The sequence below is a fragment of the Alligator sinensis genome, unplaced genomic scaffold (assembly GCF_000455745.1).
Source record: "Alligator sinensis unplaced genomic scaffold, ASM45574v1 scaffold660_1, whole genome shotgun sequence".
NCBI lineage: Eukaryota > Metazoa > Chordata > Crocodylia > Alligatoridae > Alligator > Alligator sinensis.
The window spans coordinates 1,094,867-1,122,655 of record NW_005842237.1 but is presented as its reverse complement, the minus strand read 5'-3'; the positions used below and the strand labels follow the sequence as shown (position 1 = coordinate 1,122,655).

General features: G+C 42.0%; 1 protein-coding gene across 5 annotated transcripts in view; it reads left to right on the top strand.

Moving 5' to 3' along the window:
- Positions 1-27,789, top strand: part of GRM8 (glutamate metabotropic receptor 8) — a 582,624-nt gene that overhangs the window by 2,295 nt on the left and 552,540 nt on the right. For 3 of the 5 annotated variants that reach the window (XM_006027360.2, XM_025208555.1, XM_006027359.2), the window contains exon 2: positions 7,151-7,999. In XM_006027360.2, coding sequence (XP_006027422.1) covers positions 7,490-7,999 — 510 coding nt within the window. In that variant the 5' untranslated portion in view covers positions 7,151-7,489. Of the gene's footprint in view, positions 1-1,508; positions 1,566-4,978; positions 5,049-7,150; positions 8,000-27,789 lie in introns of those variants that run through there. The other 2 variants (XM_025208557.1, XM_025208554.1) reach the window with 2 other exon arrangements.

Genomic DNA, 27,789 nt, shown 5'->3' with positions numbered 1-27,789 from the left:
GCGACCCCGGACCGCGCCGGATCCCCCGCGCCTCGGCTTGGCCCGCTTCGAGGCGCCGAGAAGGGGAATCCCGCTGCCCCTGGATGCTTCCTGCAGTCCCCCACCCCAAATAACCGCGAGAGGGGTCCGCTGCTCTCCCAAGGGATGGTGTGGGGAAGTGTGAGCTCTTCCGGGGGTGATTAGATAAAGATCTGTCTGAGAGAGAGAGATTGTGTGTGTGTCTAGAGAGAGATTGTCTGTTTGTCTATATATCTAGACAGCAAAAAGTGTGTGTGTGTATAATCTTTCTCTCCATTATAACTATATATCTATATGAAAGAGAGAGAGATCATATGGATGTGTGTATCTATATCCATATATCGACTGTGTGTGTATCTATCTAATCTACATCTATACACACAGGTAAATCTGTATATATAGAGAGATTGTGTATCTATCTACACACATTGAGATATATAGATATATTTATAAAGAGAAAGGTTATATGTCTGTGTATCTATCTAGAGAGAATGAGAGATTGCCTGTATGTATATATATATTCACTGCCTAGTGCATGTTTTTCTTGCAAAAATCATAAGTGTTTGAAAAGTTAACGCATTAAAATACGCCAGTAATTATTGGATATTCAGAGCTGGAAACCTTTTGATTTTTGAGGGTGATGATTCAACTAAAAGAATATTTCTTTCTTGGGGTGGAGGGTGGGGAGCAATGATATTAAAAGTGACTGCTGGATTTCAGGAGAAGAAGAAGCAATCGCCTGCAGCTCTGTGGGGAGGGCGGTGATTGTTTCCACAGAGAGGCTCAAAGTTTGGTTCACTCTGATTAGGTTCCCGTTTCTTTCTCTCTTTTTTTATTTTTAATGGATTGTATTAATGAACAACAGGAGCATTTGGTTCTAATCCGGTAATTTGCATGTGTACAATGTCTACCTTGCACAAGGCTATTAGGTTCCAAGGAAGATGGTTGAGTAGTAAAATTGTTAAAATACTGCAGCTGCTAATTACAAGGAAACAGGCCCCGGGTAGTGGAGCTAGCAGAGCTGATGTTTTAATAGGATTCCTCTGTGACAGAAGCAAACTGTGTGGTAGAGATGAGTCTAGGAAGATTTGGGAAAAAAAAAAAAAAGCTTAGTTAAGTAAAGGCAGAGAACAATAGAGGGCTCCCTTCTTAGAAGATTCACAGCTGAGGCAATGGTTGATATCTGTACAGTTAAGCAGGAAAAGTGGTGAAACAGCTTTCCTATTTAACTGATGAAATGGTTCTTGGGTCTATTCACTGTGCAGCAGTGACTCTTCCAAGAGAGACAAATCTAAAAGGATTGGATAAGTATCTGTAAAGCACTTTGAGGTCCTGGGATGAAAAAAAAAACTATAGAAGTTTAGGGTATCATTATTTATATAAAGGCAACTGGGAAGAAGAGGGAGAAAAAAGATCAGCTACAGAAAGCCAATGGGTTCTCTTGATGTTTGAACTTGGAGGAACATTTGGAAAGCTTGGCTGTACGCAATTATCAACCAGCTCAAGCTGGCGTTGACCTTGGCAAGAATTATCATGATAATCTTCATGTAAGGCTCTTCTTCTAGAGCAATCTCATCAGTGCATTGAGCACGAGTTGATCTTCCTTTGGTATTAACCATGTATGCTTTCCTGTGCTCTTTCCTTTTGTTTTTTTGGCAAATATATTCTGAGTCGCTTCAAGAAAAAACTTACCCTCCTTTACCTTTGAGTTCTTTGTTGCCCCTGTTAGAGTATTTCAGGTGATAGATTTTTCTTTAAACTATGGCTGCAACAATCTGTTGGCTGGAGGTTTGAAGTCTAGTGGAGAGGAGGGGAAGGAGAGAGAAATCTACCTCACCTCAGCTGAGTAGGAAAAATTCCCTGCCTTTCACCTGCTAGACTAGGGGTGAAAACTAATTCTGAAAGATGCTGGTATTGATAGAGTTTGTTCAGCTGTAAAACTACTCCCGGACAGGAGGAAGTACCTGAAATCATTTTCTTTTGGAACATTTATCTATTAACTCTCAGCTTTTATTAGACTTGCTCTTGGAGAAGGTTGGTTTTGTTTTTATAAAGATAGCTTGTTTGGAAGAGAGAGATCTCCAGGATAGGATGTGAAGGCAGACGCTCTGGGGGTGTCTGAAGCGGCAGTGAAATGTGTGTGAAGAGACTGATCTGAGACATTTTTTTCCATGCTGTACTATGAAAAAGTAGTTCCTGTGGACAGGGCATTGATGATGATTTGCCTGTTTTGATTGTTGTGTAATACGTTTTCTCAGGAAATCTTTACTCATAAGTCTGAGTAAATAGACTACTTACGTAAGTAAGAAGTACTCTTGGAAGTTAGAAGTTGCAGTGTGTCAGGTGCTAAGACTCAGAATTCCCTTGCATTGATTCTTTTTGCTGACAGTCTGTTTCTATATGAAATTCGATTTGCTGTACTCAGTTGGCAATGCTTTTTTTCCTGTTCTCTACTTGTATTTGCCATTTTCCTCATTCCTGAATATTGCACATGGCTAAAAGAAGATTTTTGTGGGGAGAGGGAGGGAGAATACAGGAGTATTCCAGCAACATGCATTCTATGATCTATAAAATGAAAACATGATCTTGATGATTAAGTTCCAAATATTTGAGATTTTCTCTCTCCAAAACTTTGACAAATTTGTATTTCACAAAAAAAGATCCGTTTTCATAAATATGAACAATTTGACAGATCTCTTACAGGGAAAGATCTATTTTGAGTGTCCAAAAATCTTTGCTTTTTTAACACTATTGTATAGTAATTTTATTTTCATTTTATACTGTTATAGATCAAGTTTTAAATAAAAAGCAACATTTCAGAATTTTGGATGAGTCAATCTCACTTGTCATTATGTTTTAAAGAACTATTGTAACTTTCATTAAATATGTGAAATGGCCTGCAAACATTTAAAACTGCAAACATTTTTGCATGGACCAAAAACATGTCCGTTTATGTTGCCGCAGTGAAGAGTCCCGTCTATCCAACAGACTCATACAGCCTTCATGGATCTTCTAGTGTCTGAATCACAGGCAGGGAAATGGCGCTTCTTGAAATCAGTGTGGGGTTATGTGATTTGATATCTTCTTTTTTTAAGAATTTTCTTTTTAAAATAACAGTTTGTTATGCTATATGTATTTCTTTTAAGTGGCACAACTGTAAATTTACAACTTCCCTTTTTCAGTAGTCAAAATGAAGCCATTGTATATCTTATTTCATTATTTATCATTTCATCCCAATTAGAGTTCATCAATATAAAAAGCTCTATTAAATATGAGTATTTGATCAGAGTTATTAATAGTCCTATTGCATATGTGCGAATTTTGCACACCCTCAGAAACAAACACACGTTCTCATGTCAGTAGTCATGGGACTTGTGTGGCTTGTTATAATACAGAATTCCAGTATATTCTGAGCCCGAGCTCTACTATAACCAAACTATGAATATGACCTTTTAATAATACTAATAATTTCAGAAGCTAAAAGCTACCTTAGTTCTGTTAGAAAAGTTCCCACATTCATGCTCACCTCTAGTTGCACTCAGATAAGAAAATGAAGCAGAATGAAAATGAAGTTGAAGTTTGTATTGTGAACTTTGTTTTGAAACGAGACAGGTTCAGGTACTACCAGATGTGTTTTTAATGAAATTGAGAGTCAGTAAGACTTTACTTGAAGTAGTCTGCACTTCTGCTTAAAACTGTTTGGTCAGTGCTGGAGAAATGTATACATTTCCTCTTTCAAGTAACTTTTCCAGTAAGCACTAATTACTATTATATAAATTCTGGTAAATCCAGAATATTTGGATTAATTCAGATGTTTATGGCCACTCTAAATTACATTTCATTTTGAATATGAAATAAGGTTGTCTGGATTTATAACCCAGCTTGTCGATATTTTATATTTAACTAAAAATCATTGATAAAAATGAAAGTAATTTAGATAAAATGTCTTCTGCTTAGTTTAGCAAGCTTACAACCTGCTACAACGCTTAATCATTATAGCAAAAATATGTGATATGAATAAATTAAGCAGAATAATAAGGGTTTTTATTATTTAGTTGACATAAAACAAGATTAAAATGTATTAAATTAAGATGACATCTTCATACACAATTTCCTTTCATTGTATAGACAGATTATGGCCATTAGAGCAATGAAACAAATACTTCTTTTTTAGAAAGTAAAAATATTAATTGTATATGACAGTGTGACTAATACTAAACTATAATATTACATTGAAAAATTCCTATGATATATTTTTAAAGCTTCCAAAAGTCATTGTGGCTACGATAACATTTCAACCCTACTTAAAACTTTTAGTCAATGTAAACTTACTCATCCTAGATAAAGTGATGGACCCACTGCTTCTCCTGTATTTCCTTCAGAAATTGGGCTACAGCATTGTTTGAGCAATTGTTGTTCTGGTGTATAAGAATATTTCAGAAGCTTTAGTCTGAGTAGAGTCTTTCTTGTTTGGTAAATGGACTTTAGTCAAATTGAGCACCAAACAATATTGGGAGGAGTGGGGAAAGCAGTTTTCTCATGACTATTCTGAGACTTTATTTTTGATTCTTTATCCTCATCTTCTAAATAGTTATATGGTATTAAATAAGAGCCATTTCAAGTTTTCTTATATTAAAGAAAATGATTCCAGAATACTTTAAAATTGCATTACTATGTACTGTCTAAATGTGTTTATTAATAATGATCAAAGAGAACAGAAAGGAAATAACATATTTGTGAGTTACTTTTGGTATAGATGAGGATTGGGGTTTTTGTATATTTTTGTGACTGTATCCATCTTATTATTTTGATTTCATAGTCATATTTCCCTATTGGGACAGTAAAGTTAACAACCAGTTCTTATCCATTAATGATGCATCCTATAATTCTCTCTACACAGCAGTTCAATTCTGCCCTCAGCTACTTTAATATAAATCTGGATTAACCAGAGGTGTATCTGGGCCTCTGAATGTCCTGAGCAGTAGCAATGCTGGAAGCACAGCTGCTACTATCTTTGCAGCACCTTGAAGGTTGGTGTCCTGGTCTTCCTCCCCTTCGCCTCCCCCCCTTTAGTTATGCTATTGGGTTTAATGCAATTGAAATCATTGGAGTTACCTCAGTTTCTGCTTGTGTAACCAAGAACAAGTTGGCTGCATCAACATGAGTGTGGACGTTTGGTTCCCTGGGGACAACTAGCAGCAGAACACCTTGTGCTTCTGTTAATTGTCCCCGGGGAATGCCTCAGCCATGCGCCTTCTGCCACACGACAGATTACCCAGGTGGGGTAGAGGAGGCTGGGGCCAGCACTGGTTTGGCCCCAGCAGCCTTATCTAGGGTCCTGGGGGCCTCCTGGGCCTGCAGCAGTGGCAATCCTGCTATTTGAAGCCTGGCTGGCAGTTGGAACATGACTTTGGTCAGCCAGACTCTGGTTTTGAGCAGCATTCCCACATGCGCCGCTCTGCTTTTTTTGCATGTTTTCTTTGGATAACCAGGGGTCCAACCCCCGCCGCCCCCGCACCCCAAAACCCCCACTGCTTCCTTGTGGTGTGGAGAATGGTTGAATGTACGGCACGTGGCACTGCAGATATGTCTGCAGCACCACATACTGCATGGCCACACTTGTCTGGATGAGACCATTGAGTTAAGTTTTTCAAAGTTGGCAGTAAACTTATTGGGCTTTTATTAATTTACACTTGTTAAGAGTCCAAAGGAGAAAACTGAGACTAGCGAATCAGCAAGGATATTTCTCCTTTTAGGCTCCTATACTAAATTTAAAAACCAAACTAAACCTAAATATTTTAAGGTATTGAAAATCTTGGGCTTTATACACCCCAGTGCTCTACTATTCCCAATAGCAATGCTTCTATTCACACCAACTATACATGTTTCATTTTCAAGTCTTTGTTTTGTTACTGGATCACAGTGAGATACTTTTTCATTAAACAGATGACACTCTACTGTGATTCTCTTTCATAGGTCTTCAAGCATCCATTATTTCAAAATTCTTACTTAGCTTTTGTGATCTAAGTAATATTCAGATAGGGGAAAACTGAAATAAATACAATTTACGGGAAGATGATCAGTTTAATGGATTATTGAGTTGCACTGGAATTACATTACCTTAGGCCATACTAAGACAAAATTGAGGGTGTGGTGGGGTGGAAGGAATACTTCAAATGTGATATATTCTCTTCCAAATACTGATGATATCTGAGTTTAGATTTTCCTAAAATTACTTGTCGTTATTTTGGAAGAGGTTAGTTAGGTCATTTGCATGTCTAGATACTGATGCTTGCATACTGGGGTGTTAAGTGCTCTAGAAATACTTGAGAGTATTAGTCAGATGTTTAAACATATAGGATGAAATTCTAGTCCAATGAAACCACTGGTAGGGGTTTGTGTGTGTGTGTGTGTGTGTTTGTGTGTGTGTGTGTTTTGTTTTTTGGTAAAAGAGGCCTGAAAAATAAAACTGCGATGTAGCTATTGCTGTTCCTCAATATGTAAAATAGATCTTGACCCCTTTGCTTAGGAACTTTATTAATTTATTTTAAAGTTTTTATTTATGTAGCACCATAGTTGCATGTGGAACAGAAATAAAAGTAATTTGGGCTGGAGAAATAACAGGGTTATTATACAAAGAGCTTATGGCCATGTACTGCAAAAAGCCAAATGTGTACATGACTTCAGTTAAATTATCGATGTTCATAAAATCAGTAGAACTACAAATTACATGTAGACAAGTCTTTGTAGGACCAGTACCTGGCCTAAACTGTAGTATCATGAATGCATCTAGAACAACACAATTGGAGATATGTTACAAAACAAAATGGTTTGTAATCTTTATTTCTGGATGTTTTATGCAAGGCAAAGGTAAATAAAAATTACTGATCTGACTCTGAACATCAAGCTAAGTTTAGTCAATTCAGTATTGTTTTTGCTTTGCTGGTGTCATCAATCTCTCAGCTCTTAGTACAGTGCAGCCAGGTGTTCCAATTCACAGAGGGCCAAGAATTAATCCCTTACAGAAAATGGAAGTAAAACCTAGGCTATGTAACTCATGTTCAAAAGTAAGTATACAGTGTGACAAGCACAAAATTGCTGAACTAAACTGTATTTTTCACTTAATTTTCAGGAGTACCTCAGCTGCGGGACAACATACAAGGACAGAAATCATTGACCTCCTCCTGGCATCAGGACCAGAAATACTAACTTAAGTTTTTATATCAATCTACAATAGCTGAAAACACCTCTCCAAAAAAAAAAATTTACCCTTGACACTAATGGGCAATTTTTGTAAAACATGTTTTAAGAACTTTTGTTGACATCTATTTTCTACCTGTTGCACAGTTCTATATTGTTATTCAGTGGGCACTAATGGTAGCCTACAGAAGGTGTAGCTACAAATGGTCCACCTTCTCCTTTAGCAACAAGAAACTTCGGGTCTTGGAAAGAAACAACATATTCAGAGAAAATGGTATACAAAGGAAAGCGACTAGTCTCCTGCCATTGTTTTTTCTTATTAACAGCCAAATTCTACTGGATACTCACTATGATGCAAAGAACTTGTGGCCAGGAATATGCTCACTCCATTCGACTGGATGGGGACATCATCTTGGGAGGACTGTTTCCTGTCCATTCAAAAGGGGATAGAGGGGTGCCTTGTGGAGAGCTGAAGAAGGAGAAGGGGATTCACAGACTAGAGGCAATGCTGTATGCAATAGACCAGATCAATAAGGACCCTGATCTACTTGCCAATATCACTTTAGGTGTCCGGATCCTTGATACTTGTTCCAGGGACACTTATGCTTTGGAGCAATCCTTAACATTTGTGCAAGCTTTGATAGAAAAAGATGGTTCAGATGTAAAGTGTGCTAATGGAGATCCCCCTATTTTCACTAAGCCTGATAAGATATCAGGTGTAATAGGTGCTGCTGCAAGTTCGGTGTCCATCATGGTTGCAAATATTTTAAGACTTTTTAAGGTAGGTAAAGTTTTTTTTTTTTTTACTTTTTTTCATTTAAATGCTTGCCAGAATACACTATGTAATATGATTGTGGTATTTGAAAGAACTAAAGGGTCGAAATCTGGAGTAATAACTTACCTCAAACAAGGTAGTGAAGGCCTTATATTTCAAGGTAGTAAGTGCCTCTTTGGTAATGTCCATCATTCTGGATTCTGTTTGGTTTCACTAGGAGCAGAATGAGCAGCAACTTCTAGGAGTCGCTCAGCATGTCAGTCCTACGTGACTGAAATTACATTGCTTGTTAAAATTCACCCAAAATATGAAAGTGTTAATATTAATATCCTGCCCCATAGCATAAAAGAGAAATCATAGAAACAATCTTACTGATAGGGGATAATAGAGTTATTCATGTGAGTAGGATAAGCAAGATTTGGCAACAGGGTTGGTGAGTGCTTGCATTATAAATTATTATTATTTTCAAGGGCCTAGAACTCCTGCTGTGTAACTTTTTCCTGGAATTAACTTCTAAAATAGAAAGAGAACTCTGCTGGCTATTACATCATTCTGGAGTGTCATCTCCTCTTACTTGTTAAGTTCTAATTAAGTTGGGATAATGTTAACTATGAATTTTCTAAAGGAAAACAGAGAGCTGTCTATTAACAATGTTTTTCTGTCCTTGCGTGATTTCAAACTGATGATATTTGGCAAGCAGCGAGTTCTTAAATTAGGCTAATACTTTGGGGTATTTTGAAAACAAAGATTCTAATGGTATGAACATTTAAAACTTGGCTTCCATGAATGTATTTTATTTAAACATCATCTCGGAATTAAAATGTGTAACAGGAGTGCATGGGGATTTTATTACTTTCTAGGCTTTGGTCGTTGTTTTTTTTTTTTTTTTTTTAACATTGGATTTCTTCCAGTTGTCCACATTGACTAATGGACTGTTATGTGGGGAGTATTTTTTTGTGTGAAAAAGGGACAGTTATTGTGTTACCTGTACTGGAGAAAACACTGTATACTTCTGGAAGCAAATATTAGACCAGTTGACTCGGAAACCTTATCCATCCTCTTCAACTGTGATATAGTTACTGAAAGTGTTATCTACAAAATGTTTATGTGCCTCTCTTTAAAGTAAAGGTCCTAATGGGAATGTGAACAGTTGATAATATCAGGCAGATTTGGCACAAACTTTTGAGTAGTTTAGTCCGGGATGCAGTTTAGTACACTTGTTTTTTTTGTGGGTTTTTTTCCAAGTTTGATATAATAGTGTTTAATACCACTGGTCTAAAATTGTAAGTGAGATTCTTGTTGGATTGAGACCCCTCTGAAAAACCTCAACTGTTGTATTTTTTTTGTTTTGGGGGATGATGAACATAATGGATGCTATTTTTATTACATAATTATTTGTGAACCTGACCAGTCAAATTTCCTCTCTTGGTCCAAATGGAGATCTACTATTTTTGGCTTCATGTTTCCAAAAGCACAATTGTCTATAAACTAGTTGTGCAAAATGAACACACATTAATTTAGAGGATTTTGGATCAGGCCCATTATGAAATGGGTTTAAAGATCTCTACCCCTGGTGAAGCACTAATATTTCTAGAAAGATTTTCCATTTGATCTCAAATTGGAGAAATAGGAAATTAAGGCCATGTACAAATATTCAGTTTTTCCCAAGTCATTGTGCTCTCAGTAGAAACCATGAGTATACAGATGCTCAGGTTTTTTCTCCCAGAGCAAAAATGGATGGTACAGGAGAAAAAGAACCTGGGGAAAAAACAGGGTTAAATCCTGGAGAGTTTTTTCTCCTGGGAGCATGAATGTCTGTATACATTTTCTTCTGGGAAGAGGCCATAGCAGTCTTCCAGAATGTCAGGGTACTTTGCTCCTGTCCCCCACCCCCAGGAGACAGTATGTTGTGTGCTGGACTCTCCTGCTCCAGCCAGCAGAGGGCAAAGCACCTCCCCCCTTCACAATCCACACATTGTGTTGCAGGGAAATGCAGGCTAATCTGAACCAATTAGGGGTGCACTATGTACTGCTGCCATCTGCCTCCAGGTAGACTGAGGGAATAAGGGTTTTGTTTTTCTGTGGTGGTGTTATTTGTTTTTATGTTTCCTACTAGGAAAACCCAGGATAATTCTTCCAGTTTATTTGAACATGTGTGTGTAGCCTAACTATAATCATAATATTTGAATGAGCCTTATGGATTTGTTCTTGCGTCATTTACATAGGTGATTTACATAGACAGGCTACATTCAAGCCCATAATGTCTCAGTATGACAGGCCAAGAAAGAAAAGTTAGTAATAGTTCATTGTCAATTAACTGACAACTAGAAAACCATAAAAGCTAAATGGAATAGAAAATGGAGAGGCTGGCATGTGGTCTCATTTGTTTAGTTCTCTAGCTTTTGTCATTGTTCACATTGGCTTTGTATTTAGTTCCACATTCAAGACTTGGTTTGGCTTACTTTGCGTATTTCCAAGAAAATCATATAGATGTTTTCAGCAGAAATCCATTTGTGGGAGGACCAGATACTTTCTGTAAATGGGAAAATAAGCTTGTAATAGGCTAGTGATATTGATTTGTGTGAATAGATGAATAAAATGTCATGAAATGTCACCCATGAAATCTCAACCTCCATAATTTTCACAAAGTGATATATAGTTCTTTCTTCTTCTGGTCTAGATAGTGGTTATGGGAGATCAGTTTAGTATAGTGTTTGTACTGACATACTATTACTTTTCTTGAATGTATTTTTTATTAAGTTCTGCAATATAAATGGTAGAAAAGTAAACCTGCCCATCTAAACTTGTCAAGTGAGATTTGAGAGATGAATAAATTCTAATCAATAACTCAGAACTGATTGTGCAGCTAACATTTAATTTTCAATCCTGTTTCATAGTATACAGATAATGTTAAGTTAGATGCTAGCTGCTTTTAGTATATGCAATGGCTTTAACTTCTCTCTGAGTTTGTTACTGTCTGCTTCCAACCCATATTCATGCTGATTTTTTTTCTATTAAAAAGTCTTACAGTAATTCTAATATGACTTTAACATGGATTTCAGCGAGCACAACTTGTTAAGGAAGTCAGTGGTGCAGGATCAGGCATTAAGTGATCAGCATTTTGAAAATTATTGTATGCTTTGTTTAATTTTGACTGATTTAAATGAGAAAGGAAGGAAGGGGGCAATTTAAGTAGAACTTGATAATCTTTTTAAGGCTTTCTCAAAATGAAGGTGGGGTTTTTTCACACACTAAAAATATACCTTATCCTGAGTTTGCCTTCAAATGTTCTGAAGGAGATTGCTTTCTGTCCTTTCTTTTGGCTTACAGTGAAGAATATATTGGCTCTCCATTTTAGCTGAGGAACTGATTTGGGCAAATGGTTGATCTCGGTCCATAGTCAGAATGTAAACTTGGAAGTATTGGACTTGCACTAGTCAAATAATTTTCTTGCTCTAAAAGTCAGGGTACACAAGACACCAATGAAATTTAAAAGTGGCTAGCAACATTTTTCCCCTCTCTCCTTTGAGCCGTGTTTGGGTGGGTTCCTGTACCTAGATTCCAATTCCATGTCCTCTTCTGAAGCTGCACTACCCTCTTAAATAAAGCGTAGTTCTGAAGTAATGATTAGACATAATGGTCACTTTAACATCTATATTAAGATTACCACTTTTCAGGGCTGAAGACAGTGTAGTAGACAGCTTTTTAGGAAACTAAGCCATGTAAGACAAGCATTAGCTGTAAATTGAGAACAGCAAGGAGGAAAGAAGCCTATGAATTCTCAGATACCAGCAATTTGTCTTCTGAAACCATGACGGCTACCTCCTGATTTCCATTATGCAATAAGATTGCAAATAACGTTCCATTGCACTCTTAATCAATATAGGGTCACATGGTACCCCCTCTAGGGAAAGATCCTATTTACCCATTTAATTGATGCAACACAGTTGCTGGCAAAAGGAGGAGACATCTCTTTTAGGCTTAATTATAGACCCTGAACAAGTATCCTTAATAATATAAAAGTTACAAATGATGCTTTTTAATGTTCTTATGTTGGACTGGAATCTAAGGCTCTGATCCTACAATTCTTGGTCATATAAGTAGCCTGCTTGATTTTTACTGGGATTCTTACTTGAGTAAAGGCTTTAGGATCAGTCTCTAATTTAGTTCCATTTTAGGAACTTTATGCTCAGTTGTCATGGGCAAGCAGAATAGCATGCTAATTATTAACTCGCAATAGGAGGGAGCCATAATCTCTCTCACTATGGCCCCCTCCCTCTACATGTAACTGCACAATGCATATGTAGCTGGTACTAAGGTTACAGGTAAAGTACTTATCACAAGGTATAAAACTCCAACCAGTTATAAAGTTAGGCCTCAAAATGTGTACTAACTTTATAGCTGGTTGCTACTGAGCTCTAATTTGCGTGTAGAGCAGGGTCTCCCTTTGTGGCTGGGAGCCCTGTCACCTAGCAGAACTCCTAGGCACAGGGGTGCATCATGCCCAGTGTAAAAACCCCAGGCCTGGGGGATCAAGGCATCCATGATTCCCAGATTCTGAAGGTTTTGCATACTCCTGAGCCTGGGAGCATAGGCAAGTGCTCTGGCTGGTAGGGGGGCATGGAGAGCACTTGTGCCCCCCCACCCTGAAATTTAGCCCCGCTCAGGGACACCCCCCCCAGTCAAGCCCTGCTGGTGCCCCCCCAGACTCAAGAGGCACCAGTCACCCATGCCTGGCAGAGTATAACTGCTGTGATCTTCCAGCCCTGGGAGTGCATGCAGGCACACCTACACCTAGAAGCCTCTCAACTGAGGGGACTCCCAGCTGTGGAAGTTTACTTCTTGTCTATGCAGGGGGAGCCTGGGATTGGGCTGCCCCTGCACCAGCAATAAGGCACAATGGAATCTAATGCGTGATACCAAAATCATGCCTCCTGCCATGCACATGTGCAGGGGCAGCAGCAGCCTCTTCCTGGTGGCGGGGCTGAAGGAGTGCTGTGCCTCTGCGGGTGGGAGTGAGATGGGCTTAGCTGTGCAGGTTGGGTGGTGGTAGCTTGGGGAGGAGGTGGGGCAGGGGTGGCACTGGGATGGGTGGTTATGGGGGGGGGCTAAGGAAAATGTTGGGGTGGCTATACTGCCCCCCACGGTGCCTTCCCCTTCCCCCAGGCCTCCTTTAGTGCCGCCCTTGCACATATGGCATGACAGGAGGCACAGTTCTGTGGATTATGCATTAGATCCTATTGCACCTTTACCTGCATGTTTAGAGGAAGCCCATCATACACATCTGTGTTTGTCATTCATCAGAGATGTATTTGTTACCATATGCCTAAAATAACAGTTCCATTTAACAGTTTGAATCTGTACTATGAAGTTTAGCGTGGTTTAATGTATGTTCAGAATCTATGAAGGGTACAGATTTACTTGCTTTCCTAGATCAGTGGTGCTCAAGCTTTTGGCCCTGTGGGTCAGATCAGTTGCATAGGACTTGTCTATGGGTCAGATCAACCTACCCTCTATCCTGGGATTGAGCCCTGGAGCCTGGCCCTGTGCTCTGGGACTGGGTGGCTGATCCAGCTGGGGCTTCCCATAGGGCTGACATTTTAGCAGCTGGGGAGGAGTGCCACTGCTCATAGGGGTGCTTCCCTGCTGACACTTTTCTGGCCCCCTGAGAAGCCCTGTGGGCCATATGACATGCCACAGGAGACTGTATGTGGCCTGAGTCTCCCTGTCTTAGATCATTGCAAAATCTGAAATGAAACTGGGTTGCATAGCAGAGAGTTGAACATCGACACATATGGTTACAAAAAGATTATAGTCAGAGAGTGGGCTTTTTAAAATTGATTATGCAACATAAAGAATACTGGTAGATAACCCTAACTAATAATTTGGTTGATAATGTAAACTGAATGATACTCTTAGGGTTATGAAGTTTGAGTCGCTCTTTCTCGTCCCTTGGAAAAGATTAAGTCCCTGATCTCTGGCCACTGTCCTGGCAAAATGGCCAAGGTTGAGTCTGTGGAGTTTTATTTTCTTTGTACATTAACATGAATATTATTTGGCAGGTATTTTGTTTCCCACCCCCTCCTAACAGTTGCTCCATGATCAGAAGTGTCACTTCCCCCAGGTATTGCAATATGATTGCTTTTCGCATGATGTTACTTAACAAAGTATGCCTTGTTTCTGTGTGTGTATTTAGTACCATGAGGGAGAGGTGAAGGTGTTAATGGTAATGTTCTTAACCCAGTGTTTTGTTTTCATTTTGTTTTACTGAAAATGGCTAAGAATATTGTACTACAAATAAAGTGCCAGGGTAGGATTCAGTACCTATGCCTCTAAGACACCGCATGAATATACATCCCTGTGGGAAATAGGCTGACAATGGATTTAAGCCTCCATTCTACCCTTCTGATTCCAGGCTACAGCGGGGGTTGTGGGGGCTCTGGGTTTTAATTTCCAGAGAGTGGAAATCTGTGGTTTCCATGGACCAGGTGGTTTCAGCACTTCAGTGGCTTCAGTATTTTGGTGGCCTAGGCCCAGGCTCAGAGCTAAGTTTTTTGTTTTAAAGCAGCTCCCCACTCTAAAATGGTGCTGACCCCAGGTTTAGACAGCCCTGGGTCCCATTCAGTTATGATGCCTACTCTATGCAGCCTGGAACATGCACAGCACAGCATACTGTGACTCCACCCCAAGAACACCCTTCCCACTTCCAGCACAATTGACATAACATGTGACGACCATCTTTTTGCCTTAATGCTGTTCTCTAGCAGTTAGTATCCTAATATAATAAAAGTTTTAGCAGTTCCGTCTGTTTTTCTGTCTGTCCGTAATGCTGGGGGCCAATTGTGCATGTGTCCCGGAGAAGGTGGGTGGCAATTGGCTGCACAGGTCTCACCCCCTCAGGCAGAGAGCCCAAACCAGAGGGAGCCCTTAGGCTTTAATACTGTATTGACTTGCCCCTGGTTCCTGTCAAAGCTGACAGAAGACAGGGGCACTAGGACCCAGGGAGCCTCAGCAGTACTGAACAGCCCAGCCGGCCCCACCCCCAGCCATTGCACTCCCTGCCTGCGGGCACTGTCTGTGCCATGTGGCCCAGCTGCATTGCGAGAGCATGGAGCCACCCTGGTAGGGTGTGCATGGGTGTGTGTGTGTGGTATATGGTAGGTGTATGTGCACAGCCAGGGGCTGGGTGGGTGGGTGGGGGTATGCAGCCAGGGCAGTGTGTGTGTGTGTGTGTGTGTGTGTGTGTTATAGGACGAGTCCCACATGCACTCCCCTCCACTGCCATACACACAAACCGCCACAAACTCCATACCCACCCCCCACAATATACAAGAGTAAGACTTGGTCTTAAGCTGTTGTGCAGTCAGCTCTATAAACACTACAGAAATGCATGTAAATTGGAACAAAAGTATTTTTTTGAAATCAAATTAATGAATGCTGTAGATGTTTCCTTTTTAGAATATAATTTAGTATTTTTCTGGTTCCAAGATGGCAAAACCCTTTGCTGAAAGGAGTACATTTGGGGGCAAGGGGAGGGACTTCTGGTGGCAAAGGTCAGGTGTTAGGGGGTGGGACTTCCAGTCGCAAGATGGTGACCAGGGGATGGGGCACCTGCCAAGGGGTGGAGCTACCCATGTGACCCTTGACAGCTTGTCAAAACTTGGTAAGTGGCCCTCCACCCAAAATAATTGCCCGCCACTGGTTTACATGCCTGGCCCGAAAGGGTGATGGGGGGCATGTAAACTGTCTCTGAAATGCTTCATCATTCATGACAGGTAATTGGCTAGCAAAAGAATACTGCCCTGCCTGGCACAAGAAAGGTGTTCTAGGGCCCTGGGAAGAGGAAGGGTGGATCACAGCAGTAAGGTTATTTGACTGTAGAGCAAGGACAAGCATGGTAAGGTGAGGCCAAATGTTTATTTCAAGATTTAGTCTCTCTGGTTGCAGGAAAAGACCTTTAACTCTTCTTTTACCAACATCCCCTATTTTTCCCTAAGGGGAAAAAGTGTAGGTTGGAGACCTGAGTCTGACTGTCTGAAGATTAACCTAGGTGTCGTCTCAATTTTTATATTATGCGCAGGTTGAAAAATTGACAGCAAAAACAGGGGATCTATTAATGAGGGAACTTTCTGGTGAGAAAGCTGATCCTTTTTTCCATCCACAGTTGCGGAGTAGGGACGGCATAATTGGCGTGTCCCTCGCCTGCTTGCCAAGCACCTTTGTTTTGTGGCTCCATTTCCTATAATATCCAGAGGCTGATAGGTACCGGACACATTTTGAAGTTGCACTGTATTCTAGATGCTATAAAGCAGAAAGTTCTCTCTCCTGTGCCCCTCCATAACCGCTGACTGTTGTGAAGAGTAACGATTGCATATCTACCCCTTTGCCAGAAACATTCCAGCTACTGATAATTTCTATCACTTGATTCCTTATTACCAAATACTTGGTAATATTTTTTAACAAGCTGGGTCTTCAAGAATTTGCTGCTCTTGCTGTTTGGTTGTGTTCTTAATACACAATACCAAATCTCGGGCCTGCCTTACGTGGTAGCAAAGAGCATGATAGCTCTGTGGTTGCTTACTGGGCTGACTAGTCTGTGGTTGGCTTACTGCTAAACCTAGCTGGGGAAGGAAAGGACACACAGAGGTAAGCATGGAGGTGTTCAAAACAAGGAGGGTGAATGAATTGCTCAACTTCTTGCACATCTCAGTCCGATTTTTCCCTGTATGACTCTTCCAACAGAGTTACTGTAGCTCTAGAGTAATATTTATGCATATCCATGGGAAGTGCTGTGGATATTGGGAAATCCAAGGTCACCCCTTTTCCCCAATAAGTGGGAAGAAATATCACTGGTTTTCATAGATTCATTGTTTCTCTCAAACTGAAATTTCCAATTTTTTTTTTCAGTTGTTTACCAGGGAGAATTCTGGGCAGTTTGTAAAATACGTTCAGAGTCTGTTTGTCTTTTCTGGGCTGGCTTCCAGGTAGCCAAGGGGGACTTTTGCTTCTGTTGAAATGTCTAGGAGAAACAACTGATGGTGTGCTTAGTCCCTCCCCTGATTTTACTGCTCTAAGGGCTTGGCCGCCATGTAGGGTATTCCAGCTGTGCTGAGTTATGCCCTCTAATTTGGAGAGTTTTTCATATGAGGACAATCCTTATCACTTAGGCTATGTAAATTTAACCAGAAATGGGCACAGAGAAGAAAAATAGGCTTCTTCTCTCAGCTCAGATCACCTTACTGTGGCTCTGTGCATGCCAAGTTTATATTTATTAAAATGTCTGAGAGGTGTATTATGTGTGTAAAATTTGCTGGAAAGAGAGGCAAATGTTTACATAGATAGGAGAACCAAAAAGTCTCATGCAACTTCTGCTTTCACTGATAAACCCCATCTGTCACCTTCACACATCTCCTACTCAATGTCACACAAGAAGCAGCCAGGGACAAGGGTTTGCATATGAATTAAGATGGGTGGACAGGATGCTTGGAGAATTGGAAAGTTGTCTTTACATTTGCTGTTGCTTCCCCCGACCATGTTTTGTTTAAAAAAAAAACAAACCTTGTGTGCCCTGTTTGGCCAAATTCTCCTCTCCCCTATGTTGAGGTATATCCCACTGACAGCTGCACAATTGTTGTCTGAGGGGAATTTGACCTCCTAAGATTTAGCTTATACATGTATTCTGTAATAAGATAAACATGTATGAAGTATCAGTGATGTTCTGGAACTTTTGCTGTATGTGTAATTGTCCAGAAACTCAAGAAGTAGTTTTTGCAAATAAAAATAAAGCTTGGAATCTGAGTTCCCCAAATGTGTTTTGGCAATTTCTTTGCTTTGTTTCACATGAATCCCCTCAGCTAATAGCCTTATGCTGCTCCTACTGTGACATTGATTAAGACACGCATGATGTATGTTTATATTTAAAGGGTTCAGTTATAGATTTTTGCCAATGGCCTCCCCTCAGTTTGAGAACTAATAAGGATCATGCCTTGGTCCCTCCCTGGTTTTTAAGCAGGCATCCCAAGAAGTGACAGGCAGAAGCACTCCTTGCACAAAATGGAGCATAGGGTCTCAATTTGCATAGAACCCAGCCTAATCTGACCCCCCATCTAAGCTATATACCTGGATGTACTATATGGTATTATTTCTAGAGCAGAATAATACAATTTCATTTAAGTGTGTTAGTTCAAAGACAGTCTCGTGTGGTACTTTTACAGGATCTGATCCTAAATTCACACCTGAGTCCTTTTGCGTCCTTGTGAAGTTTCATTGATTTCAGAGACTTCAAGTAGCTGCCAGGTTCTGCCTATCCAAACTTGACTGCAGGCCATTGTTTAGAGGATTCAGAAGGGGTCTTTCCCTGCTCCCTAGTGAGAGCTCTGCCATTATCCTGAAAGGAATAAGAATAGACTCTACAAGGCTGCTTATTCGAATCAGTAGCATGTTGAGTAAAATTCAGTTGGGTTCTGTTCCATGATGCCATACTGTAGTTACCATTAGTATTTTCTGCAACAGTTTTTGGAATGTTACATTTTTAATATTGAAGGGGTTTCTTTTTTTTTTTTTTGTTCTTTGTAGTTTAACATTTTTGCCGCATGAATTATGAGACGTGTTTTTTGGTGGAAGGGGGGAAGCAGCAGGTAATATTTGAAGTATTTTAGGATTCAGCTTTTTAAGATGAACAGACTTGTTTTACTTTTTTTCCCCCTAGATAATGTTTTCAATGTCTGAATCAAATTTACTTATGAAAGGAAGCTGTGGCCAGGGCATCTCACTTTTCTTTTTACAATATGTAATTTCTTTTTACAATATGTAATTTCTTATTACAATCCTATGACCCCAGCTGACTTCCTGCCCTTTGGGCAGGGGGCTGGACTCGATGATCTTCTGAGGTCCCTTCCAGCCCTAATGTCTATGAAATATTTTTTCTATCTTATTGCCAGTCTGTATCTATTTAGTGCTTGAACATCTCATCTGGTTATTAGTTGGAATGTGCTACTAGAAACTATTTGATTTGTTTTTTCTCCCTGTTACTTTATTTTATGCCCCACCCCACCCCGCAGTTCTCATGGTTCTGTTTCCAGTGGATAAAACAGCTCTCTCATCTCTTTATTATCATGGAAATATAAAATCCTGGATTATATTAGCAAACCTTTGGATTCAACTCTGAATATGCTGCCAGTGACAAGTTCAGGTGTCGTGGATGAGAGAAACGAATGCTAGGTCCAAACTACAGATAAATGAAGTGTACAGCAATCTGTGCAACTCTTACTAATGAAATAGTTTGGAAATATTTTAGTTGCAGCCAGAAGAAATAATGGATTTCCAGATTGTTTGAAAACTGCTAGGATTGATTAGCATCAAATTTAATTTGTGCTAAACTGCTTGAGGTGAGGGAGTGCAAATCAACTTTATGCATTAATTTAGTGTTTTACAGTATAATAGTAATTTAAATATGCTTCTAAAGAGCTTACATTTCTTGGAGCAAGGCCTGGAAGTCAGAAGTATCCCAGCTTTGCAGCTGATTTGCTGTATGACTTTGAGCAAGTCAAGAAATCTTTTTGGCTCATTTTCCTAATCTGGAATTGGTAAGAGCTATTACACAGGGGTGGGAGGCTCAATAAATGTTTGGATTTTTTTTTCCCAGGAGGTCTCTCTCTCTCTCTCTCTCTCTCTAAGCTGGTTGGGTGTTTAATATTGTTCCATAACCACAGTATGGAAGTCCTCTTTTTTGATACTCTAAGGTACTTAGAGAGAAACTGCGACTAGTAAAGGCAAATAGTCTAATTTTTGTTCTACTTTCCCATGGGCAACTGGAACTAAGATATATTTTCTTTTTCTCATTTGAAGGTCACAGGATATGGGGGGGAAAAGATCTGTTCTTCTCTCAAGGCTGAGATCATGTCTATTATAATACGCTTAGATTAAGTAAATTCACTATATTTAGTTTATGTAAATAACTAAGTTAGTTACTTACATTTAGCAGTACTAATAAATGCCAGTCACAAAGTTCCAAAAACAACAGACCTGAAAAGACAAGGAACAGAGTCCAGTATGGTTCAACCTTTGAACTAGAACACAGATCCCACAGTGAAGGCTTTATTGGATAAAATGATAGATACAAATGAAGCCTTAACTGATAGATGTTGGCTGCCTTAAACTGATAGTTGTACAGTATTATTACTACCCTGCTTTCTGACTGTCATTGGAGAGTAGTATGATACCACTAGTAAAATGTGGGGAGGGGGAAGAGAACTTCTAGCTAGTAAAATGTTTAATTTGTTAGTCCAGGGTTTTTCAACCTTTTTAAAGGAGTGTACCCCTTCTGGTAGAGTGGGTTGGGGGTGGGGGGTGGCAACAGCTGGATGCAGAGCAGGTGGGGGCTTGCACGTGGTGGTGGATGGCAGCAGTGGCTACCATGTGCAAGCTTCCCCCTCAACCTCCTCCCATGCCTGGCCATCCAGGCAGTGCCTGTGTGTCCCACAGAGAGGAGCCACTGTCCCCTCCCCCCCCTGGCCCTGCTGCTGGGAGGCAGTACTGCGGGGTGGTATGTGGCAGTACCCTGGCCCTGCCCACCCATGTGTACCTCCTAGCCCCTTTCCAACTACCCCCGGAGGTACACTTACCCCCAGTTGACAACCCCTGTGTTGGTCTGTATCACAGAAAAATAAGCATCCATAGAAAAAAGTCTTACTCCAGGACTGGGGTGTTGGCTGTAGCTGTATTGGTCTAAGGACACAAGCAGACCAGGTTCTTTGAGTAAATTATATCATTTATTAGATCAACTAAATAGTTGGAAAAGTTGTTCTTTTCAAGCTTTCAGGTACAAACACTCTTCTTCAGGGAAAGTCTACAGTCGTATGGTGCTCTCCTGGATAGGATATCAATCTGTTGGATACAACAAAATCATGGACTAAATCTAGACATTGGATTCATGGCACATTATAACCTGTCTGCCATCTGATAACCCCATGTAATAGGGTTACCATACATTTGGGTTTTCCTGGACTTGTCCTCTTTTTAGCCTCCTGTCCTTGTGTCTGGGCAGGTTTTTAAAATGCAAGCATGTATCTGGGTTTTGCTCTTCCTCTGCTTTCCCGGGGACTAGCAGCTTGAGACTGCTTGTGGCTGGGAGAAGCGGGCAGGATGATTGGTTGTCAGGGGGGTCATGTGATTTGTGTGTGGGCTCCAGGACGCTCCCAGGTAAGAGTTTGTGTGTGTGAGGGATACTGGCAGGGCAGCAGGCTGCAGGTTGGGAGTGAGGGGCAATAGCAGGGCTGGGGAGGCAGGGGGTTTTGGGTCAGGAATGGGGGGGCACTGGAGGGGAAAGAGCTTAGGAGTGAGGGGCAGAGGCAGGGCATGGGCATATCACTGTCCCCCCCCATCATATACCCCTCTCCACACAGGTGTCCTCTTTTTTGATACTGGAAGTATGATGACCCTAATCCTCTCTACAACTTACCAGCTACATTCCATCACCGGGTCACCATTCCTCCTCCTCCCCCTGCCTATCTCTCAGCCCCTCTGATTCCTCCTCACTGCTATGCATTTGAATTTTCATTGACCTGCAATCTTTTATACTGGCTTCTATCTATCCAGGAGAACACAAAACAATTGCAGACTCTCTCCCTCTTCCTGAAGAAGGATGTTTGTACCCAAAAGCTTGCAAAGAACAATTTTTCCAATATCACATGTACCAAAGAACCTCGTCTTACTGAAGGACACTATTTCCATTTGGTTTAATGAAACAACCAAGAACTTCCATCGGCTAGGGCTGGCTAGATCACTGTTTCTCATCCAGTGCAGTCGGGCACCATGCAATCCTTTTAAGGGTGCTGTTGGAGGGAGGGAGTGTGGGGAGAGGAAGGAGCCACTCTGTACTAACCTTGGTAAGTAAGCAAGCACTTGCAGTGAATTCACAAGATGCATCCAAAGATTTCAAATTGGACTCTGTAGCATCAAAAACATTCTGGAGCCTACTGGGATCTTTCCAGCTTCGTTGCAATATAAGAATTGGTCTTTTTTTGACAGCAAAAAAAAAAAGAAAAAAAAAAAGTGGAAGCTAAGAGCTGGTATTGTCTGAGGGAAGCCTTGAGTCTAGAAAGGTTGAGAACCACTGCTATTGATAAACCCAGATCAGAAAACCTTAAGTTTGTGAAAAGAGAGGATTTTTCCACTGCTTGCTCCCTTCCTGCTAGAGCATCATTTCATGGGAAGGACTAGCAGGGTCTGGTGCCCTACAGTGAAAGGCAGACATGGTTTGCATATATTTACTGAAAGTTTTTTGTTTTGTTTTTTTAATTGATATAGGGGAAAGGAGTCAGTTTCTTGATTCATTTTCCTGCTTATCTCTTCTCTGTTTCTACCTTTTCAGAAAGGAAACTTATCTTACTGTCACAGCATGGTTAAAAGGAAATACCTCAGTTTGTGGGGGCAGTGAGATGCTGTCTCTTGGAAGGAGGAACTGAATATGGTTGGGTGGTAGTGACCATACATGCTTTGGTCAGGGGTTGGGAGTGAAGTATACCTGTTGGGCAATCAGACTGGAGAGAGTGGAGGACAATGAGGCTTGTTGGGCAGACTGCACCTTCAGGATGTGTCTACACATGCAGGCACATGCTCTTGTACCTGCTCAAACCAGAAGCAGCACAAATCTGAGCTGGGTCTTTTACCTTGGTGCACATGCCTGGACATGCACTTTGCTATGGGGCACATAGTGCCAGTTGGGTCAAAATAACCCTGCCCACTTCCTCCCGGATCTGCAGCCAGGGGGAGCTAGAGGCTGGGGCCACCCACCTCCAGCTGGGGCCTGGGTGCCAGTGCTGAGCAGGCTCCTTTGCCTGGGTCCTGCCACTTGCCTCACTAGCAGGAATTCTGGTGTTCCCTATTTAAAAAAACCTGTAAAATCCCTGATAAAAAAAAATCCCAAAGTCACTCTTTAAAATACCCCAAAATCCATGTTCTTCCACAATTAAAACAAAAGACCACTAGATATATATTTATATGAGAGAGAGCAGTCAGTTGGGCAATGTTTTATTGATACATTTGCAATTTGGAAGCCTACCAGTGCCTCTGTCATCATAATAAAATAAATTATAAATATCTATACAGTTTTGCATTTACTTTTGGCTTTTTAGTCCTGGAAAAATCAGAGCTGCCCCTACCCCTTTCACTCACCAGGATGTGCAGTGCTGTGCAGCACTGATATGCCAGTGCCCTTGCTCGTCACTCTCAACCCACAACTTGCCCTCTGCCCTAGTCCCCTCACGCCTTTCCCACAGGGCCAGGTGTGTGGGTGAGGAGTTTGCGGGGGTGGCTTGAGTGTGGGGTTTGTGGGGGTACTGTGGGTGTGCTGGGGGCATATATGGGGGGCTGTTCAAGACAGGTGGGTCCCCTGCTCCCCTGCAGGGTACAGCCCCCCACACAACTCACAGGCTGCCTCCCCCACAGGGCCACAGCTCCCTTCCAGCAAGGGCCCACAGCCCCCCCAACAGGGCCCACATGCCCCCCACAAGGGCTACCACCCCCTGATTTGCCCCCCCCCGCACCCACTGGCAGCAGCAGTGACTGTTGGGGCATTTGGGCCCTCATGGCACATGTTGCCTGGCACCCGTGCTGCTGCTGTAACATTGCATGGGTGTGGCTCAGCTTGGTAGGGTGCCATGTGGCACCACACAGTCGGGCCCAGTGGCCCTGAGCTGCTCAACAGCTTGCCAAGCCAGGCCACACCTGCACGATGCAGCAGCAGTGCAGGTGCCAGACAGCCGGGGCCCAGCCCTGCTGCCCCGACACTGCTGTGGCCCTGCTGCCCCACACCCACTTTTGCTGCGGGGGTGAGTTTTGGGCCCTGCACAGGAAACTGGAACCCTGCTGGGAGGGGCTGTGGGCCCTGTGGGGGACCCATAGCGCCCCCCCCCGCCCACACAGGAACCCCCTCTGCAAGTCCTCTCACCCCCCAGTTCCTACTTACAGGGGACAGCTCCTGGGTAAGCCTTGTGCTGCTCCTGCTTGCCCCAGCAGGTCAACAGTGTGCTAGGGCAGCATGGGGCACCATAGAGACACTCTAGAGGAACATGGACGACGTTCTGGAGGAGTGAGGAACTGTGTCCTGCGCTGTTTTTCTTCGTGGCATTTTTACTTGGTATCTGGACATCCAGGTACCAAGTTTTGTGCCTGTGCTGCAAATATGCAGTGTGGAGAACACTTTTTCGCTCCGTGTGCCTCTTGCAGCTTCTCAAACTGGTCTGAGACGCTGCAAGAGGCAGGTGCGTGCTCATCTGGATGTGCACTTAGTGTTCAAACTACCCTTTGAAGTCCTTCAAAGTTCAGTGGGTGAGAGAGTTTCACTTAATTCTCTTATCTGCAACTTTGCTGTCATCTTCCTCTAATGTTTCCCTGAAATAACTGGGGCTGCTAGGATATGATCAAACATGTTGCATAATGGCTGGATTTTGAATTCTCTTCCCTTCCCTGCCCCAATGCATTTCCCTTGACTCCTAATTCAACATGGTAGAATAGGAACAGAACTGACTCGTTTTCACTAGATATAGATGGTGGGGAAAACTCTCTTCCAAGCATACTCTAAAGCAGTTGTTCTCAACCTGTTTTGTACCCAGACCCATTTGTAAACATCTGACCAGTCCATACCCAGTGATCCTCATTCCCAGCCCACTGCCTCCTGCCCCCAGGCCCAAGCCCCTCAGAGAATGTGTGTGTGTGTGTGTGGGGCAGGGGGGTGGCAGGGTGGTATGTGTGAGGCATCGAAGGCCCCAAGCAGCCCCTGGCAGACTGGAACTCTGCTGGCCTGCAAGGGGAAAGCCAGTTTCCCATGTTTTTCTCCTTTAAAGGAGAATCCATTTTTAAAGTTTGTTTATGACTGTAACAGGAGGGACATCAGGGTCGCTGTGCTCTCCCCTGTCGCCTCCTTTACCGTGCCAGGCTGTTGGCTCGTACCCTTGTATTCTCGCCCACCACGACTTTGATTGTATATTTTTTTGTAGGGAGGCTGCCTTCCTTCTTCTTGGCCACGGTTGTCCTGCCTCGCAGATGTAATAGCTGTTGTTAGGCCTCTCTGTTCACGCCCTTTCTAGCGCTCGGGCTCTCCAGTCCCGTCTCTCTTTCTGTGCCCTTCGCTCCAGGGCCTTCTCAATAGTTACCCCCTTTTCTGAGGCTCACCACGCCCACATGGGGCTTCTCAACTGCCGCTCTCTGGGGCTAGGGTCTATGTACCCTGTATGCATCGCCCTCACTGATGCTGGGGTCCCCACACTATTGTGAGTCCCCTATGAGGCCGCCTCCATCCCCTAATAGCCTCTCCCAAACCACTGGTGTAACCAATAGCAAACACAAACAGTAACATAAACACCAGCCTCTTGGCTACCACATAAACATAAGCCACTAGCTATAACTGTGCTCAGGCCTACCGGGTTCTCTACCCTACCGCGGTGACCAATGCTGCTCTGGCATCCAGGCTTAGCTTCTCTTTTCTGATGGGGAGCTCCTTCTCCCTTAGGGGCTGGTCAGGAACTGACTTTGGCCTCCTGCCTGTGCTTTATATAGGAGCCAGGCCCTGCCCCTTTCTTCAGCTGGCTAGGCAGGGGGGGGGCATTTTCCCACTAGTTGCCTCAGCAACCAGCACCTGAGGAGTCTTCCCTGCTCTCTCAGTAGCAGGCACCTTAATGCCCTGCTACAGTGACCCTTTCATATATTCTTGCAACCCACTTTTGTGTTGCAACCGATGGGTTGAGAAACACTGCTCCATGGCCCCCTCTACATGTTACGTATATTATGCAATGAATTGGTTTAATGTGGAGTTAACTGGCTACATGTGCAAAGTAACTATCATGCAATAAAAAGATCCACCCTGCTATAGAATTACACATTTTCCAGCTCTAACAACTTTTATAGCTGGTTTCTATCCAGCTTTAATTTGCATGTGTAGTAGAGCAGTGTCCTACACATTGTTTCAGCTGTGAGTCCTGCACCTGTGGGGCTCCCAGCTGTAGCAATGTGTGGAGCATTGGTATGGCTGAGATTCCCATCAGCTGCAGGACGTGAAGCTGTGGGAGTTTGCTACTTGCTGGTGCAGGGGGAGCTGAGGATTATGATCCTGAGGTCCCCCTGCATCAGCAATAAGGTGTGATTTGGATCTGATGTCACTCCTGCCTTGCATGTGTGGCACGGCAGGAGGTGCAATTGTGAGCATCACACATCAGATCCTATCACACCTTTACCTGAGGGGCCCTAAGGTTTAGATTCTGTTTCTGCTTCATAAAATGTAGTTGAAACATTTAGCTGTTCAACTGCAATTCTTCTAGGAGCAGTGTTTGCAGTACTGAGATTTGGATTCTTCTCTAAGGTATCTTTATTGGATACAGACGTTGCAGGCCTCTTCTATAAAACAGTTGTTCTGAGTTCCCCTCTTTCAGCTGCAGCCTGGATTAGAAGATCAACAAACAAGTCCAATCACAACAGCAGATAGCTAAAAAGGTTTATTTCAATCCCAGGGACCTTGGAGGCTATCTGCAACTCATCAGCCTGCTTTGAAATGACTGTTTTCTACAGTCATGGAGTTCATGGGCCCTCCATCCTTTTTAGTCAGTGAATGATACCAGTCTTGACAGCCCATTTGTTTCTTTCTCCTCTCCATGTTTCTGTGCCCCAGCTATCATGGTGATTAAAGGCTGTAGTATGAATACTTAGTGTAGGAAACAAGTTTTCTACTCTTCCCCTCACAATAAATGAGTTCCCTTTCTCTGCCTATTCACCAAGGAAAATTCTCCCCTCCCCTCACCTGAAAACTTGTTGTTCTATGTGGTCCATAAATAATAATTTAATGTTGTTATCATAAAATAACACAACAACAACCCTCCTCTCCCAACATATGTTATTCCCTCCTTTGGATTACACAGTGGGATTTACCTTCTGTATGACCATTCTTTAAAATTTAAGTTCTTCTCGACAACGACTGTATTCTTGTGTTCTGAGTAGTGCCAAACACATTGTCAGTATCAAACAATAATGATAATAAAGACAATGTTCTTTTCATTTCCTTTGGAGCTGTCAGGCATGGAGAGAAAATATAGACTGTGTGGCTCTTTTAAAATCATTTCCCTATTAAGTGCCGTCAGTCAGGGTAAAATTAGTAATAAGGACCTTATATTTTAAAGTGCTTTCCAAACAATAACCTAAAAAGAAAGCTGTCTCCAGGTGAGAACAATAGTCACTAAGTGTGATTAGCTTGTCTCTGATGTCATTAACTTTTGCAGTGGGGGCTACTGGACAAAATTTTACTGTAACCCTAGGCAGAAACGATGCCTAGCAACTCTGTAATAGTATGCTATACACCATAGAACAACTATCCAAGTGAAAGTTTGGTGAAGATTGGCTATTGGATACAATTACTTAATTTCTGGATGGTGTACTTAGTGGTCAATTTCCCTTTTTTATTCAGGGAAGATGTACCACAATTCAGCTTTTCCTTACTGTAGTATAAGAGAATACACACAGGCAGTTACTGATTCATAGCAATCCTCTTTCACTGTGTATATATTTTGGTCCATGAAGGGTATAAATGCCTCATGAAGAAAAGGGAATGACTGTAGTATATATGGGTATGACAAGGAGGAACTGGATATAATCTGGGAAAAGAATGCTTTTGGTTGAATACAAGGCAGTTGTTGGGAAGCTCTCTATTGTATGTTGTCTAGTGCTTGTCCAGTGATAAGAAGTTGCCAGAGAGTCTTCCTGGAAGAATGGCAGAAACCCCATTGCTTAGAACTTTCAAAAATTAGATTGGA